This window comes from Cherax quadricarinatus, chromosome 20 (assembly GCF_038502225.1).
Source record: "Cherax quadricarinatus isolate ZL_2023a chromosome 20, ASM3850222v1, whole genome shotgun sequence".
NCBI classification, from domain to species: domain Eukaryota; kingdom Metazoa; phylum Arthropoda; class Malacostraca; order Decapoda; family Parastacidae; genus Cherax; species Cherax quadricarinatus.
Window position 1 is genome coordinate 33,413,113 of NC_091311.1, and position 19,831 is coordinate 33,432,943.

A 19,831-nucleotide genomic window follows, 5' to 3' on the forward strand; every position below is an offset into this window, starting at 1 on the left:
CGAGGCAAATTTTTTGCGATATAATGCATCGGATACCGGATTTATCGGATACCGATAGCATCGCGAACCGGGGGTCCACTGTACGTCAAAAAACCTGGTGCGTAAGCCGTACTAGTATGGCCGAAACCCTGAAAGGGTTAAAAAACACTTGAAATTTTGGAGTTTCCAGATATAATGGAGAGACTTAGTGCTTACCGATTTCATGGAGAATGTGAACAAAGTGGGTGGGGCACGGTAACCATATTAGAAAGTCAGGTGGGGGGAGCCGTATAGAGAGTTTTGGTCATAATTTGAAATGACTGTATTAGCGGAACGCCGTAAAGCGGGGCCCTGCTGTATGTGTTAAGGACACTTTTCTAATCTGTTACAGAAATGTCAGCTTTTTTAAGGAAGGTAGAGAAATCATGTTCATTTGAGATGGTATATTGTTGTCCTGTTGATTTTAAATTGTGCTGAATAGTACAAACAGAAATATAAACTTTTTATTAGATATTTATGCAATTTTTACATGAATTTCAGGCTCTTCCTCATCTCAAAGTGCAGCAGTAGGTCCAGTAAATAATGGTCCAAGTTCTTGGCCATTATATCTTGATGCCCAGGCTACCACTCCATTAGATCCTCGGGTGCTTGATGCTATGCTCCCATACCTTACCTATCAATATGGCAATCCTCACTCCCGTACACATGCCTATGGATGGGAGAGTGAAAAAGCTATGGAAAAAGCCAGACAGGTGAGAAGATAATAACATTATACAGTTATATGGTATTTTACAAACTAGCACTTTAAAATTGAATAATACATGAGTTCTTCATATGATGGAGTATAGGAATATTTGATGATTTTATTTGTGTATAGGAGTCTGATGTGTTTAATAATTTTGCTGGGTTACAGTTATCCAAGATTCTGTATATACATTCTTCAGTGTTCGTTAAGTGAAGTGGCCAAAATAATTAATTCCACACTTAATAAAATGCTTCTTGTATCAAAATCAAGGCAAAACAATGAAAAAAAGTTTATACTGTAAGTACAGGACAGCCTCTCTTCACTTAACGATGGAGTTCCGTTCCTAAGACCATGTCGGTAAATGAAATCTTCGCTAGGTGAGGAGCATACTATAATGGTAGTGGGTTTATGTCAGCTATCTTTGATATTGTTTTAATGTCACCTTTGCACCATTTATAACATTTCTGTTATATTTTTAAATGTTTATACAGTAGTGTACTGTACATATATTGTAACAAACAGAATAGAGGAAATCAGCTCTAATATACATTATTTAGGCATGCATACTGGTCAGAAAGCCCGTTGTAAGTCTGAGGCATCAGTAAATGAGTACAGTCTCCCTCAACATTCGCGTTTTCAACTTTCGTGGGCTTCACACGTTTGCAAATTCCCAGCCGCTAAAATCCCAGCCACCAAATCATATTTAAGTTTCCCGCCACCAGCGCATCCCTACTACCCTCCCTCTGACCCCCGCAACTGGCAGCCAGTGCGCCTGCCACTCACTCAGTGTGGTGAGTGTTTTGTTTGTTCGTTATTTGCTATTAAACTACAGTATAAACAATGTCCACTCATTCATGACTGCATATTGGAAGGGCCATTCGGACAGGTATTGGACGGTGACATCATTTGTTTACTCTTGAACACGGCAAGGAATCGAACATTTCTGCTACTGATAATAATAATAATAATACGATAGAATTAAAGAAGGAAATTGTACAAAAATACGAGGGTTGAAGCAGTGATTAGGTGAGGAGCATACTATAATGGTAGTGGGTTTGTGTCATCTATCTCTGATATTGTTTTAATGTCACCTGTGAAGCAGTGGTGGAGGCAGTGGTTGAGGCATTGCGAGTCAGTGTGGCTTTGTTTATGCTGGAGTGAGCATTAGCCTCCATGCTCTTCCAAACATTTCACAATAATTTATTGTTTGGCGCTTAAGATTGAATGTGACTGCTACATAATTAACCATGGGCCCAAAGAAACTTCCTAGTGCCAGCCCTTTGGTAAAGAAATTGAGAAACACAATAGAATTGAAGAACGAAATTGTACAAAAATACGAGGCAGTGGTTGAGGCAGGGTTGAGGCAGTGGTTGAGGCAGTGGTTGAGGCAGTGGTGGAGGCAGTGGTACTTAATAACATACATGTTATTAAACCATAACATATATGTATATAGTACAATATTTTATGTTTTCATGTATTTTATGATTGTTCATGGTTCAATAGGTTAAGGAAGCAGTATTGTATTATATTTCCCTACAATATATTGGGGTACCAAACATTCATGATTTTTCAACATTCGTGAAGTTCTTGATCCCCTAACCCTCGCGAATGTTGAGGGAGACCTGTACGTCACTAAGTGAGGAGAGGCTGTATAAAAGACCATTATGCACTTTGCCTAGAAAAATTAGAGCATAGATTTTCACATAGGAGGAATAAAACAGTAAATCTTTGATTTAACAGATGAACAGGTGGCCAGTAATGGTGAATTTGTTAGATAAAGATGAGATTGCTTTGACATGATTTTAATAATGGACAGTTCTGTAACCAACAGACTTTTTCCAATGCATCCAAATCAGCTGACCCAGTGAATTGTGTTCTGCTTTTGTGAAATCCATTAAATTGAGGGTTTACCATATTGTGTGATTACTAAAAGAAAAATTTGATTTTGTTTACTTATTGTAGATAATTTTTTTTGTTACATATTTGAGTTAAATAGGAATTAATATAGAGTATAATTGATGTACAGTAGTTTGGTTTTGTAATGTGACATTTCACAAGAGGAATACTGAATACACCTTATCAGTAGGATTATCTGGATATTTGAGGCTTCCATCCTAATTTGTCAAAATGTTAAATTTATTGCATCACCTACAGATAAGAAAACAGCAGTACACAAACAAAGAGAGATTTGTAAATTACTTTGGACACCGCTTGCATATGAAAAAAAGCAGGGCTTTGCTGCTAAATGTTTCTTCCTTTGGGATGGAAGATATAGGAGGAATTAGCTCAACTTAATTCACAAATGTTCTGCACTTAGGAAAGGCAACCTATAACAACATTTCGGTCCATCCTGGACCATTGTCAGGTTACTTATTCTTCTGGTTCAACTTAAGTTTCTGACTTTGGCAGTGTGTTTGGTGGCTACTTGTACTTTTTCTCTGAATGCTGATTTAAAAACCTAAAATGATTAAGTTTTTGGGCAAAATGGCTTTAAATTTAGTATAAGAATACTGTACATAGTTTGAATTCCATTTTGTAAATAATATACATGTACATACTGTGAAATTCAGAAAAAAAGAGATATCTGATAATTAAAGGTAATTGAGGCTTCCAGATTCAAACAGATAGGCAAGTACAATCAGGTAGTGTGCCTGTCTTGCACTTAGGAGACAGAGGATACAAATACAAATACAGATGCAGACTTTATTTCTTTGCATGGTATGCAGTGTGAGGTTTATATGTTATAAAAATTGTTAAGCACAAAGAAAGCCACTAGCATGCCTGAGCATTTCGGGATCAAACCTTCATCAGTATTTGCGATGAATGACTCACACGAGCTTAGTGTTTCACATGATTAATAATAGTTAATAATTCCAGATAAACTGGTTTCTGTGTCAGAGAAAGTGTTCTGTAGATTTATTACTGGAAGGATAGATACTGTACAATACAATAGAAGAAACAAGAGAAATTATGAACAAAAATGTTTGACAAAAATTGTAAAACTTTGGAAAACTTTTAACTTTATTTTCATTATATTATAGAGGCTACATGAATAATACAACAATAATTACAGTGTACATTTTTTTTTTTTTTTTTTTTTTTTTGAAAATAGCAAGTTGCAGAACTCATTGGTGCAGACAAAAAGGAGATTATCTTCACCTCAGGTGCAACGGAAAGTAACAACATCAGTGTGAAAGGAGTTGCTCGATTTTACAAATCAAAGAAACGGCATATAATTACAACTCAAACAGTATGTATAGAAAAATGTTTCATGGTTTATTTATCCTAAGTGAATATGGAATTCTATTTAACTCTTAGACTCAGATTTAATTTTATATCTCATGTTGTGTTGCCTGTTTCTGTTTATACTCTTGTAAGATATATATAAAAATGTTTTTGTATTGCCTAGCAGCATTACCTTAATATTGTGGCATCTTTGGGTTTTGTTAGCTCTTTGATTTTCATCTGGTTTTCTTATTCCTTGTTATTCCTAGAATATTCTGGTTGTCAGAAGTTTCGAAATCATCTTCAGTGGACTGTTAACCTTTGTTCATTTTGTTTGACATACCTATCTGTTTTAGAAGTTTTTAAGTACTTTTCAGTACAGTACAGTAGTTAGATTGTCACATTTTTAAGGGGGGTTCTCTGACAAACCATGTTATTTCTAAAATTTTATCCTCTCTTGATATGTTGATGTCTAGACTATAATTCCAAGATTTATGAGACATTTTACAGTATTAAAAAATTGTCTTGTCACTAAATATTTTCTAATATAGTATGTATCTTATTTTAGTATTGCCACCCTACTACATATTTTATCTTATTAAACACTTCCAATTGCAGGAGCATAAGTGTGTCCTTGATTCGTGTCGGGCTTTAGAAAATGAGGGTTGGGAGGTTACGTATTTACCTGTGCAAAAGTCTGGTATTATCTCATTATCTGATCTGGAAGCAGCTATATGTCCTGATACTGCACTTGTGTCAGTTATGATGGTCAACAATGAAATTGGAGTTATTCAGCCTATCAAGTGAGTGCTTAGTAAAAATCCAAAAAGATTTACAATAGATAAATCAACATAATTTATTTAGATATCAGAAAGTTTGCAATCAGTTTGTTTTTTGAGTTAGAATTTATTTTATTTACATCAATTTATTGGTCTGTCTGCCATCTAGTTCATTCAGAAATTTTAAGTGTCCATCTTTTTTAACCCTTTGAGGGGTCCAGACCCCCATTCTGAAAATTCCCCACAGGGTTCAAAAATTTAAAAAAAAAAATTATTATTTTTTCTTATGAAATGGTAGAGAATCTCTTTCTGAAAGTAATTAAACAAAATGTATGAAATTTTATAAAAAATTAACGAAATTATGCTCACACGAATTTTGCTGTGTAAGCGATATTTGTGCATCAGCAATTTTGCCCACTTTGAGTCCTATTTTTGATCAATTACATTGTTCCATTAGACCAAATTCTTAGCTATTTTGCTAGTATGTATGCCATTTTATCTATTGAGCACAAGAAATTGCCCAGTCAACTATTTCAACTACTCAATAAAATGATCAGAAATTGGTGATTTGGCTAATTTCACACAAAATTCAAAATATTCCAGTTTCAAAATAGGGTCCAGAATAAGCAATGCAGGCATTCCTGGCACTAAAATAGCATTTCCTCTGTTTATTAGTTACATTTCCAGGCTTTACACATGAATTCCATTTTGATTTTTTCACAAAGAATTTTTTATTCACACCAAAAAGTAGAAGTGTTACTTTTATGCAATATTGTAATAATTGTATAAATAATATCAGTGCATCCGTGAACGCACATTAGACCCCGAGCTGATGTGTATTGGATGCGTAATGTGATTTGTTTACTCTTGAACATCGGCAAAAAATGAACATTCCCGCTACTTTGAGCTCAATTTCAAACTATTTTAATTACTAAAACCAATCAAAATCATCTCTAGTTCTGTAATATATCTTCCATTCTATCAATTGAAACCAAGAAACCATGAATACAACCATAAAAACCATGTGAAAATACACCGTAAAGTTGCTGTTTTAATCCAAAAACACGATTGCAATTTTTTTCTCATTATGCACTGCAAGCCGCAGGATTTGTTTTATATGATGCACACTTACCACATAGATGCATTCTCTAATACCTAGGCTCAAATTTACTGCTTACAACTTATCTGGGTGATCTGAGCTCATGACATAGTTCTACGGCTTGGATCCTGGCTTCTAATCCGTAGAACTATGGGATGGACCCTCAAGGGGTTAAATACACTGGCTGTTTCCCACTGAGGTAGGGTAACCCAAAAAAGAAACACTTTCACAATCATTTGCACTATCACTGTCTTGCCAGAGGCATGCAGATACAACAGCAAATATCCCCACCCCACCTTGAGAATGGAGGCATTTTGTATGCTGTTATATGGTTATGAAAATGAAAATGTTTGTTTCCTTGCAAAGCTTACAATGTGTGGTTTACATATTATAAAACAATTACAAAGAAGGTCACTAGCATGCCTAGGCATTTCAGGCAGACTAATCCTAATTCTTACTTTATATTGACACAGGTTATGGAGCAGTACATTTTAATATACATTATTGCATACTGATATAAAAGTTAGGTAATTGAAGTGATTAACATTAATTAGATTGATAATAGTGAGGTAGTACAAAACATTCCTAATATAGTTACTGCCTAATAAATCTTAAGTTAGTCCCAAGTTTGCCTGAAATACTCTCCCAATATAGGTATTGTGAATTTTTTTGTTATTTAGAAACAGTGTATCATGCTGAGATAAAACGATTCCCATTAGTAAATTAACTAATTATAATATTGTTATATTTACTGGATGTCCTGGCTTTAAGTGAAACAAAGCTGAAGGGGGTGGGAGAGTTTCAATGGAGAGGAATAAATGGGATTAGGTCAGGGGTTTCAAATAGAGTTAGAGCTAAAGAAGGAGTAGCAATAATGTTGAAGGATAAGCTATGGCAGGAAAAGAGGGACTACAAATGTATAAATTCAAGGATTATGTGGAGTAAAATAAAGATTGGATGTGAAAAGTGGGTTATAGTAAGCGTGTATGCACCTGGAGAAGAGAGAAGTGTAGAGGAGAGAGAGAGATTCTGGGAAATGTTGAGTGAATGTGTGGGGAGTTTTGAATCAAGTGTGAGAGTAATGGTGGTTGGGGATTTCAATGCTAAAGTGGGTAAAAATGTTATGGAGGGAGTAGTAGGTAAATTTGGGGTGCCAGGGGTAAATGTAAATGGGGAGCCTTTAATTGAGCTATGTGTAGAAAGAGATTTGGTAATAAGTAATACATATTTTATGAAAAAGAGGATAAATAAATATACAAGGTATGATGTAGCACGTAATGAAAGTAGTTTGTTAGATTATGTATTGGTGGATAAAAGGTTGATGGGTAGGCTCCAGGATGTACATGTTTATAGAGGGGCAACTGATATATCGGATCATTATTTAGTTGTAGCTACAGTTAGAGTAAGAGGTAGATGGGAAAAGAGGAAGGTGGCAACAACAAGTAAGAGGGAGGTGAAAGTGTATAAACTAAGGGAGGAGGAAGTTCGGGCGAGATATAAGCGACTATTGGCAGAAAGGTGGGCTAGTACAAAGATGAGTAGTGGGGGGGTTGAAGAGGGTTGGAATAGTTTTAAAAATGCAGTATTAGAATGTGGGGCAGAAGTTTGTGGTTATAGGAGGGTGGGGGCAGGAGGAAAGAGGAGTGATTGGTGGAATGATGAAGTAAAGGGTGTGATAAAAGAGAAAAAGGTAGCTTACGAGAGGTTTTTACAAAGCAGAAGTGTTATAAGAAGAGCAGAGTATATGGAGAGTAAAAGAAAGGTGAAGAGAGTGGTGAGAGAGTGCAAAAGGAGAGCAGATGAAAGAGTGGGAGAGGCACTGTCAAGAAATTTTAATGAAAATAAGAAAAAATTTTGGAGTGAGTTAAACAAGTTAAGAAAGCCTAGGGAAAGTATGGTTTTGTCAGTTAAAAACAGAGTAGGGGAGTTAGTAGATGGGGAGAGGGAGGTATTAGGTAGATGGCGAGAATATTTTGAGGAACTTTTAAATGTTGAGGAAGAAAGGGAGGCGGTAATTTCATGCACTGGCCAGGGAGGTATACCATCTTTTAGGAGTGAAGAAGAGCAGAATGTAAGTGTGGTGGAGGTACGTGAGGCATTACGTAGAATGAAAGGGGGTAAAGCAGCTGGAACTGATGGGATCATGACAGAAATGTTAAAAGCAGGGGGGGATATAGTGTTGGAGTGGTTGGTATTTTTGTTTAATAAATGTATGAAAGAGGGGAAGGTACCTAGGGATTGGCGGAGAGCATGTATAGTCCCTTTATATAAAGGGAAAGGGGACAAAAGAGATTGTAGAAATTATAGAGGAATAAGTTTACTGAGTATACCAGGAAAAGTATACGGTAGGGTTATAATTGAAAGAATTAGAGGTAAGACAGAATGTATAATTGCGGACGAGCAAGCAGGCTTCAGAGTGGGTAGTGGATGTGTAGATCAAGTGTTTACATTGAAGCATATATGTGAACAGTATTTAGATAAAGGTAGGGAAGTTTTTATTGCATTTATGGATTTAGAAAAGGTATATGATAGAGTGGATAGAGGAGCAATGTGGCAGATGTTGCAAGTATATGGAATAGGTGGTAAATTACTAAATGCTGTAAAGAGCTTTTATGAGGATAGTGAGGCTCAGGTTAGGGTGTGTAGAAGAGAGGGAGAATACTTCCCGGTAAAAGTAGGTCTTAGACAGGGATGTGTAATGTCACCATGGTTGTTTAATATATTTATAGATGGGGTTGTAAAAGAAGTAAATGCTAGGGTGTTCGGGAGAGGGGTGGGGTTAAATTATGGGGAATCAAATTCAAAATGGGAATTGACACAGTTACTTTTTGCTGATGATACTGTGCTTATGGGAGATTCTAAAGAAAAATTGCAAAGGTTAGTGGATGAGTTTGGGAATGTGTGTAAAGGTAGAAAGTTGAAAGTGAACATAGAAAAGAGTAAGGTGATGAGGGTATCAAATGATTTAGATAAAGAAAAATTGGATATCAAATTGGGGAGGAGGAGTATGAAAGAAGTGAATGTTTTCAGATACTTGGGAGTTGACGTGTCGGCGGATGGATTTATGAAGGATGAGGTTAACCATAGAATTGATGAGGGAAAAAAGGTGAGTGGTGCATTGAGGTATATGTGGAGTCAAAAAACATTATCTATGGAGGCAAAGAAGGGAATGTATGAAAGTATAGTAGTACCAACACTCTTATATGGATGTGAAGCTTGGGTGGTAAATGCAGCAGCGAGGAGACGGTTGGAGGCAGTGGAGATGTCCTGTCTAAGGGCAATGTGTGGTGTAAATATTATGCAGAAAATTCGGAGTGTGGAAATTAGGAGAAGGTGTGGAGTTAATAAAAGCATTAGTCAGAGGGCAGAAGAGGGGTTGTTGAGGTGGTTTGGTCATTTAGAGAGAATGGATCAAAGTAGAATGACATGGAAAGCATATAAATCTATAGGGGAAGGAAAGAGGGGTAGGGGTCGTCCTCGAAAGGGTTGGAAAGAGGGGGTAAAGGAGGTTTTGTGGGCGAGGGGCTTGGACTTCCAGCAAGCGTGCATGAGCGTGTTAGATAGGAGCGAATGGAGACGAATGATACTTGGGACCTGACGATCTGTTGGAGTGTGAGCAGGGTAATATTTAGTGAAGCGATTCAGGGAAACCGGTTATTTTCATATAGTCGGACTTGAGTCCTGGAAATGGGAAGTACAATGCCTGCACTTTAAAGGAGGGGTTTGGGATATTGGCAGTTTGGAGGGATATGTTGTGTATCTTTATACGTATATGATTCTAAACTGTTGTATTCTGAGCACCTCTGCAAAAGCAGTGATAATGTGTGTGTGTGGTGAAAGTGTTGAATGATGATGAAAGTATTTTCTTTTTGGGGATTTTCTTTCTTTTTTGGGTCACCCTGCCTCGGTGGGAGACGACCGACTTGTTGGAAAAAAAAAAAAAAAAAATTTACTAATGGGAATCGTTTTATCTCAGCATGATACACTGTTTCTAAATAACAAAAACAGGCACAATACCTATATTGGGAGAGTATTTCAGGCAAACTTGGGACTAACTTAAGATTTATTAGGCAGTAACTATTAGGAATTTTATGTTTATGGTCATTTGGGTGAGTGTTAGTGTAAAAAAGGGGTAAATACAGATAATGAGAGTAAGTCTGTTTTGTTTTGGATGTGGTCACGATACAAAAAAGAGAATAGGTGGTTTTCACATAGCTGATGGTGGGGTGTGTTAGGGAGATAAGGTGTTTTTTAATAGTAGTTCTGAAAATGGTGGTTGAGTTTGCAGTTCTAGAGTTTTTGAGCAGGGAGTTCCAGATTTTAGGCCCTTTTATGTACATTAAGTTCTTGTAGAGATTCAGCCGGACATGAGGAATGTCATAGAGATTTTTGTGTCTTGTATTATGTCTGTGGGTCCTTTTGCAACTATCAAGAAAACGTTTTAGTTCAGGGTTAATATTAGAATTTATGGTTCTGTAAATGTAGGTTGCATAGTAGTAGGTGTGAATGTTTTGTACAGTGAGTAAGTTTAGGTCTTTGAAGAGTGGGGGTGGGGGAGAAGGGTGTTGTCTAGCATTGGATTGCATGATAATTCTTACTACAGCTTTTTGTTGGGGTATTATTGGCTTTAGGTGGGTTGCTGCTCTTGATCCCCAGGCACATATAGCATAGGTGAGGTAGGGTTAGATGAGTGAATAGTATAGTGTGAGTAGGGCTGATTGTGGTACATAGTAATGTATCTTTGAGAGGATCCCAACCATATTGGATATTTTTTTCTTATGTGCTGGATGTGGATGTTGAATTTCAGGTTGCTGTCAAGGTGCAGACCCAGGAATTTGCCCTCATTATGTTTAGCAATAAGAGCGTTGTCAATCATAATATTCAGCTGGGCATCACCTGTTCTGCTCCCAAACAATGTAGAAGGTTTTGTCAATATTAAGTGTAAGTTTATTGGCAGTCATCCAGGTCGATATTTTTACTAATTCTTTGTTAACAATAGTGTTAAGTGAGGCAAGATTAGGGTGGGAGATGACACAAGTCATGTTGTCGGCAAAGAGAATAGGCTGAAGTTGTTGTGATACGTTAGGAAGATCATTGATGTATAAGAGCAGGGGGCCAAGGACACTTCCTTGTGGTACTCCAGTATCCAGTGGTCTTGTTGATGAGGTTGTGTCCTTCATAGAGATGTATTGATGTCAGTAAGGTAGGATTTGAAATATGTAAATGCATGACTTCTTATACCATAATGATCAAGTTTGTGGAGAAGGATGCTGTGGTCTACTGTATCAAAAGCTTTCCTTAGGTCAATAAAGAATCCTAATGGATGTTCATTTTTTTGAGTGCTGTGTAAAGCAGGTCTGGCATTTTTATAATTGCATTGTTTGTGCTTTTGTTTTTCCTGAAGCCAAATTGGCAGGGGTTGAGGATGCTTTGCATTGTTATAAAGGAGTATAATCTCTTGTGCACGAGTTTCTTGAAGATTTTGGATAACAGTGGTAAGTTCAATATTGGCCTGTAGTTGTTTACATCTGTGAGGCCACCACCTTGTGTACTGGTGTAACCCTTTCTATCTTGAGTAGTATTGGGAAAGTGCTGGTTTCTAGTGATTTGTTAAAGAGCAGTGAAATAGCAGGTGAAATAACATGAGTCACTCGTTTATACAATAATGGCGGGGCTTGAGCCAGATTTCCTGATTTATTTTTAAGCAACTTAATAATCGTGGTGACTTCTGTGGGCTCGGTTGGTGCAAGATAGAGGGAAGTTGGGAAATTCCCATCGAAGTAATCACTCTCTTGGGCACAGGTACCTGGGAATTTATTGGCGAGATTTGATCCTATGGTTGAGAAAGAGTCATTCTTGTTAACTGTATCAATAGGCCGTGATTGTGTTTTATTTGGTTTGGTTAGAACTCTATCCCTAGTTTTTTTTTTTAGTTTGTGGGTGCCCAGAATCTGAGAGAGTATCTTCCAGGTCTTTTTTGTATCTCCTCTTGTTTCAGTGAATCTATTAGAGTAGTACAATTGCTTAGCCCTTTTTATGTTTCACCTTTCATGGTCTCAGTTTAGCTAAGCCATCAGGCATCTTTTAAAAGTGGATAAATTCTGTAGGAACAATGCAGTTAGTCTTCATTGTAGATGAATGGTTCAGAGAACTGACACGTTGATAAATTAGACACATGTGCAACTCTTGGGTACCTTTATTGAGGAAACGTTTCGCCACACAGTGGCTTTATCAGTCCATACATTTCTCTCTTGTATGGACTGATGAAGCCACTGTGTGGTGAAACGTTTTCTCAATAAAGATATCCAAGAGTTGCACATGTGTCTAATTTATCAGTTAGTCTTCATCAAAAATGAAGGTGTGAATATTGAGGAATTTAGTTTATTTTTGTGTGACAATTCAGTTTAAATATTTTTTGTACATAATAGGGTGGCCTAGGTTACAGTGGGAAGTAGTAGTTGAGTTTAGCAGCATAAGATACAGTTGATGTAGTAAATATTTATGATCATTACATGAATTATTACATTAAATTAAAATTATGTTTTTTGACTATTTTTGAAGCTATTGAAAGGAAAAAGGTTTCTTGATCCTTTGAGTAGGTTGTTCCAAATTTTAGATCCATTGATATAGATTGAGTAACAACAAAAAAAGGAACAATACCATGACTGGAACAATACACAAATAGCCCGCACATAGAAGAGAGGAGCTTATGACGACGTTTCGGTCCGACTTAGACCATTTACAAAGCCACACTAAAGAAAAGGAGAGCAGGATGGGTATATATAGGCAGGAGTTGGTAGAAGTAGTAGTAGTAGTGGAGGGAAGGAAGTAGTAGTGGGGAGGTAGTAAGAGTAGGAGGGGCCAGTCAAATACTAAGAAAGAGGATCACTGCAAGGGAGCTAGGAGCCCACAGAGGGTGAGAGCAAGAACACTGAGGGGGGGAAAACAAATAAATAAATAAATGAAGAAGGAACAAATACACAGGGTAGAAGAAAGACAACCCAAAGGAGAAAAAGGAAAGAGGAAAGGGGAAGAGGCAGAAGAAGAAAAAAGGAGGAATCAGGTTAGGTCACGAGTGTTCTGAAGTTTGGAGCATTTTACAATGTAGTGGGAGAGGAAGGCATCTTGGCTACCCTTCCCATTTCATTGACTCTGCCTTCTAACGTGCTAAACATAGTATTTTCTCTCCCAAACTCTCTACTCCTGGGAACTCTTCTGTCCTCTGTCTTCCCTACATTTCTGGTCCTTCTAATCTTAACAACTCTCTCCGTTCCTTAGACATCAAACTTACTTTCCGCCAGACTAACACTCTTCGCACTAATCTTGTTCATACCTCTCCTCCCTCTACAGATGCTCCTGGTGTCTACTCTATTTCTTGTTCCTCCTGTCCTCTTCAATACCTTGGAGAAACTGGTCGATCTCTTTCTGACGGACTTAGGGAGCACAAAAATAGTGTTAGGCTTGCTGACACTAACAATGCTCTTTTCTGTCATGTCAGAGATCACAGCCATCCTATTGACTGGTCTTCTGCTAAAACTGTCTTCCATACTCCCAACTTTAACAGTCGCCATCTGGTTGAATCCTCCCTAATACACAACTTTCCTTGTATGATTCTTAGTCCTGGCTTTGTCTCTGTAGATGCCTTCCTCTCCCACTACATTGTAAAATGCTCCAAACTTCATGTTACAAAAAACGCGATTCTAAAAGCTTAGAGATCTCCAGTGAATACTAGAAAGGACTGCCCTTCTAGCATCCAGCCTGTTACTGGGTTTTCGTAACAAGTAGTCAGTATCCTTGTCCAATTATCCATTAGAAATCAGTAATATTCAATAGTGCTTCAGGATTACAACTGGTAGGCTACTAACTAGAGAAATTAAAATTTAATAAATTTATTAAGTCTAGAGGTATATTATCAAATTAAACTAATCACAGCAATCAAAATAAAATCAATCTCTCGAGTTCAATATTATTGTGCTGAAAGCACATATCACATTTATAATTCTTAAGTACCGTCTGGTACATTAACATTTAATAAGATATTACAAATATGTACAAATAAGTTTGTGTATGCGTGTAAGTGCTCTAAGTAGTTCGCTATGTCTCACGACTTGACTAGACTTAAACAAGTGACTGACAAAGTCCTCACATAAACTAACTTCTTGACCGACTGGGAACCAGAACAGTCTGCTTGAACAATGAAAAGAATGCTAAGCCCAATAGCCATATAACAAGCGACTGCGACACAATCAGGATCAAGGAGATAATATAACGACACTAGGTAGGGACCATCAGCAGATCCTCCACAAAAGTTACAAAACTCCCATATTACTGAATCTAAGTTCAGCATAGGAAAAACCCGACTGTGACAATACACAGAAACCAGTACAAAATTAGGTCAGAAGCTATAGCTCGGGACCTGAGATGTTCAGAGTGTCTATGTGACACACAACCTCAGTACAACGTCGAAAATCACTAAGTCTATACAATGTTCTGTGAACAGAGTTCTACAGAACTAACAAGAATAATGAGACAGACAATCTGTCCAACCACCAAGCGAGTCTAGAGCAGACTGAATACTTCACGAGAGGTGAGGACACCCCCCCCCTCGATCACGTGATAGCCCCGTGGACAGCACAGCTCAGAAGCCGGCAGTATAACGAGCGACAAGCGATAATTACAGTAGTTTGACAATCAAGACTTGAACTGAGCACATATTATGTACATCCTAACAACATAAGTCAAATAACAATATAAAGCAATATATTTACGATTTAGCTATTATCGCAAATATAAGAGAAGTTGCAGAGATTGGTGGATGAATTTGGTAGGGTGTGCAAAAGAAGAAAATTAAAGGTGAATACAGGAAAGAGTAAGGTTATGAGGATAACAAAAAGATTAGGTGATGAAAGATTGAATATCAGATTGGAGGGAGAGAGTATGGAGGAGGTGAACGTATTCAGATATTTGGGAGTGGACGTGTCAGCGGATGGGTCTATGAAAGATGAGGTGAATCATAGAATTGATGAGGGAAAAAGAGTGAGTGGTGCACTTAGGAGTCTGTGGAGACAAAGAACTTTGTCCTTGGAGGCAAAGAGGGGAATGTATGAGAGTATAGTTTTACCAACGCTCTTATATGGGTGTGAAGCGTGGGTGATGAATGTTGCAGCGAGGAGAAGGCTGGAGGCAGTGGAGATGTCATGTCTGAGGGCAATGTGTGGTGTGAATATAATGCAGAGAATTCGTAGTTTGGAAGTTAGGAGGAGGTGCGGGATTACCAAAACTGTTGTCCAGAGGGCTGAGGAAGGGTTGTTGAGGTGGTTCGGACATGTAGAGAGAATGGAGCGAAACAGAATGACTTCAAGAGTGTATCAGTCTGTAGTGGAAGGAAGGCAGGGTAGGGGTCGGCCTAGGAAAGGTTGGAGGGAGGGGGTAAAGGAGGTTTTGTGTGCGAGGGGCTTGGACTTCCAGCAGGCATGCATGAGCGTGTTTGATAGGAGTGAATGGAGACAAATGGTTTTTAATACTTGACGTGCTGTTGGAGTGTGAGCAAAGTAACATTTATGAAGGGATTCAGGGAAACCGGCAGGCCGGACTTGGGTCCTGGAGATGGGAAGTACAGTGCCTGCACTCTGAAGGAGGGGTGTTAATGTTGCAGTTTAAAAACTGTAGTGTAAAGCACCCTTCTGGCAAGACAGTGATGGAGTGAATGATGGTGAAAGTTTTTCTTTTTCGGGCCACCCTGCCTTGGTGGGAATCGGCCAGTGTGATAATAAAAAAAAAAAAAAATAATAAAAAAAAAAATTATATGAAAAGATAATATACATTATATGTACATAATAATCATTGTAACCCATTCAGGGGTTGCAACACTTCAGAACACTCGTGACCTAACCTGATTCCTCCTTTTTTTTTCTTCTCCCTCATCCCCTTTCCTCTTTCCTTTTTCTCCTTGGGGTTGTCTTTCTTCTACCCTGTGTATTTGTTCCTTCTTTATTTATTTATTTATTTGTCCCCCCCCACCCTCAGTGTTCTTGCTCTCACCCTCTGTGGGCTCCTAACGCCCTTGCAGTGCTCCTCTTTCTTAGTATTTAACTGGCCCCTCCTACTCTTGCTACCTCCCCACTACTACAGTGGACCCCCGCATAGCGAACTTAATCCGTGCAAGAGGGCTGGTCGTTATGCGAAATGTTCGCTATGCGAATTAATTTTCCCCATAAGAAATAATGGAAATAAAATTAATCCGTGCAAGACCCCCAAAAGTATGAAAAAAAATTTTTTTTACCACAAAAAAATGTTAATTTTAGTACACACAAACTGAAAAAGGCATGCACAATTACATGACACTTACTTTTATTGAAGATCTGGTGATGATTGATGGGATGGGAGGAGGGGAGAGAGAGTGTTAGTGTTTAGAAGGGGAATCCCCTTCCATTAGGACTTTAGGTAGCAAGTCCTTTTCTGGGGTTACTTCCCTTCTTCTTTTAATGCCACTAGGACCAGCTTCAGAGTCACTGGACTTCTTTCGCACAACATATCTGTCCATAGTGGCCTGTACCTCTCGTTCCTTTATGATTTGTCTAAAGTGGTTCACAACAGTGTCATTGTAACAGTCACCAGCACGGCTTGCAATAGCTGTGTGAGGGTGATTTTCATCAAAAAAGGTTTGCACTTCAAGCCATTTTGCACACATTTCCTTAATCTTTGAAGTAGGCAATTCCTTCAATTTCTCTCTCCCCTCCTTTGAACCAGTTTCCCCAGGTCTGGCCTCTTGCTCTTGAAGTTGATCTATCAGCTCATCAGTGGTTAGTTCTTCATTGTCCTCCTCCACCAACTCTTCCACATCCTCCCCACTAACCTCCAACCCCAAGGACTTCCCCAATTCCACAATTGATTCCTCAACTGGTATACTACTCCTCTCAGGGTTAGCCTCAAACCCTTCAAAATCCCTTTTGTCTACACATTCTGGCCACAGTTTCTTCCAAGCAGAGTTCAAGGTTCTCTTAGTCACTCCCTCCCAAGCCTTACCTATAAGGTTTACACAATTGAGGATATTAAAGTGATCCTTCCAAAACTCTTTTAGAGTCAATCGAGTGTCTGTGGTCACTTCAAAGCACTTTTGAAACAGAGCTTTTGTGTACAGTTTCTTGAAGTTGGAAATGACCTGCTGGTCCATGGGCTGCAGGAGAGGAGTGGTATTAGGAGGCAAAAACTTCACCTTAATGAAGCTCATGTCCCCATAAAGTCGCTCTGCCACGTCTGTAGGATGACCAGGGGCATTGTCTAACACCAGGAGGCACTTAAGGTCTAATTTCTTTTCAGTTAGGTAATCTTTCACATTGGGGGCAAATGCATGGTGTAACCAGTTATAGAAAAATTCCCTAGTGACCCATGCCTTACTGTTTGCCCTCCACAGCACACACAAATTATCCTTGAGGACATTCTTTTGCCTGAACGCTCTGGGAGTTTCAGAGTGATACACTAATAAAGGCTTAACTTTGCAATCACCACTAGCATTGGCACACATCAACAAAGTAAGCCTGTCTTTCATAGGCTTATGTCCTGGGAGTGCCTTTTCCTCCTGAGTAATGTAGGTCCTGCTTGGCATTTTCTTCCAGAACAGGCCTGTTTCATCACAATTAAACACTTGTTCAGGTTCCAGTCCTTCAGTTTCTATGTACTCCTTGAATTCATGCACATATTTTTCAGCCGCTTTGTGGTCCGAACTGGCAGCCTCACCATGCCGTATCACACTATGGATGCCACTACGCTTCTTAAATCTCTCAAACCAACCTTTGCTGGCCTTAAATTCACTCACATCATCACTAGTTGCAGGCATTTTTTTAATTAAATCGTCATGCAACTTCCTAGCCTTTTCACATATGATCGCTTGAGAGACGCTATCTCCTGCTAGCTGTTTTTCATTTATCCACACCAATAAGAGTCTCTCAACATCTTCCATCACTTGCGATCTTTGTTTCGAAAACACAGTTAAACCTTTGGCAACAACAGCTTCCTTGATTGCCGTTTTCTTGCCCACAATAGAAGCGATGGTTGATTTTGGTTTCTTGTACAACCTGACCAGGTCGGTGATACGTACTCCACTTTCATACTTATCAATGATCTCTTTCTTCATTTCAATGGGTATTCTTACCCTTTGAGGTGTAGGGTTGGCACTAGAAGCTTTCTTGGGGCCCATGGTCACTTATTTTCCACAAACAGCACCGAAAACACTGTAATAATACGAAATATTCCGAGTGTATGCTTGAATGTTACCGCGGAGGCTGGCTGGTAAACAATGGGACGGGCGGCACATGTGAGGCTGGCTGAGGGCGCACATTGGACGCGTCTCGGACGAAGGTCGCTGAGCGGGTTTTTGTCCACTATGCGGGGCAAAATTTTAGCGAACAAAGCGTTCGCTATGCGGATTGTTCGCTATGCAAGGCGTTCGCTATGCGGGGGTCCACTGTACTTCCTTCCCTCCGCTACTACTACTACTACCAACTCCTGCCTATATATACCCATCCTGCTCTCCTTTTCGTTAGAGTGACTTTGTAAATGGTCCAAGTTGGACCGAAACGTCATCGTAAGCTCCTCTCTTCTATGTGCGGGTTATTTGTGTATATACATTGAGTGTTTACTCAGACTGAGTCGTACATGTGGAATATCAGAGAGAGATTTATTTCTAACGCCATGTTTGCATGATCTGTTGCAGCTTCCCAAGAACTATTTTAGCTCAGGGTTAATGTTTGTTTTTGAGTGTCTTGCACATGTAATATGCACATTGGTATGTTTGGATAATTTGGATATGGGAGTGAGGGGAGTGTTGCCTGGAATTACATTGGGTGGGTGTTTTAATAAAAGTTTGAGTTATGATTAGTTTGAGATGATCAGCTGTTGTAGATCCACATTTGCATATACAGTAGGGCCCCACTTATACGGCAGGTTAGGTTTCAGGCTACCACCGTAAAGCGGAAATTCCCATAAAGTGGAATGCTCTTTTTTTCCACTTATAAATGCCAGATAATAAGTTTACACTAACATATATTAAGTTAGCAATAGAACTAGGCATTAAAAACAATAAAAAAGTAAAATACACATTTAGTACACTCATTACTTACCTTAAAATACTATTTGTGGTCTTAATGTAGGGCGAGATGAGTAGTATTGTAAGAAATCAGGTGTGGTAGGTATGGTAGCCAGGCCAGGAAACCCTCACCCCACCCACAAATAATATACTGTGACATTTAGAGCACTCCAGAGTGATAAAATGCTTATACAGTTCACTCATTACTTACCTTAAAATATTTGTATTGGAGGTACCATGCAGAAATAACAATTGTTGGTATGATCTGTTGGCTCCCACCATGTCATTGGCACAGCAAAAGGCATTCCTTTCCTCTTCCTGTTCAACCATTGGCAAAGGTTAGTAGCATAATTGTTGCAACATGTGTGTGGAGCCCAGTTCTTATCCTGGTCACCAATCTTGCATCGAAAATATAGATGATATGCCTTTCTAACCATAGCAGTTATATGGCACTCCTGTGATGCAAAGGTCACCTCACCACAAATGTAGCAGAAGTTGTTTTCCCTATTCACAGCAGTACCAGGCATCTGAAAGAGGAAAACAACAAACAATTAGAATATAAGCAGAAAATTTATTAACTTATCATTATAATACAGAGCATGAAAGCTAAGCAGAAGTATTTATATCATTCAGTAGGAAAATAAAATTAATATAATATGCCTTGCATGCATATCAGTAGCTTGCTCAGTGAATATTTATTGTAAGTTTTAGTGTTTGGCTTAGAAAATCACCTACCTTTCACCTCAGAATATAAACTTGCACAGCACAACCACCTTTTATGACTGCTGGAACAATAAAGAAGGGCAGTGATACTGTGAGTGTGGTAAGAAACACACTCCCGCAAACCTTTTGGAGCCTGTTGTGACACGTAGGTGTATATTGAAAAGTAGAGCTAACAAACAATTTTAACCATGATATTC

General features: G+C 38.6%; 1 protein-coding gene across 3 annotated transcripts in view; it reads left to right on the forward strand.

Moving 5' to 3' along the window:
* Positions 1–19,831, forward strand: part of LOC128701130 (cysteine desulfurase-like) — a 127,690-nt gene that overhangs the window by 14,856 nt on the left and 93,003 nt on the right. For all 3 annotated transcript variants that reach the window (XM_070086916.1, XM_070086918.1, XM_070086917.1), the window contains exons 2-4: positions 520–731; positions 3,837–3,974; positions 4,568–4,752. In XM_070086916.1, the coding sequence (XP_069943017.1) occupies positions 520–731; positions 3,837–3,974; positions 4,568–4,752 (535 nt within the window). The remainder of the gene's footprint in view (positions 1–519; positions 732–3,836; positions 3,975–4,567; positions 4,753–19,831) is intronic.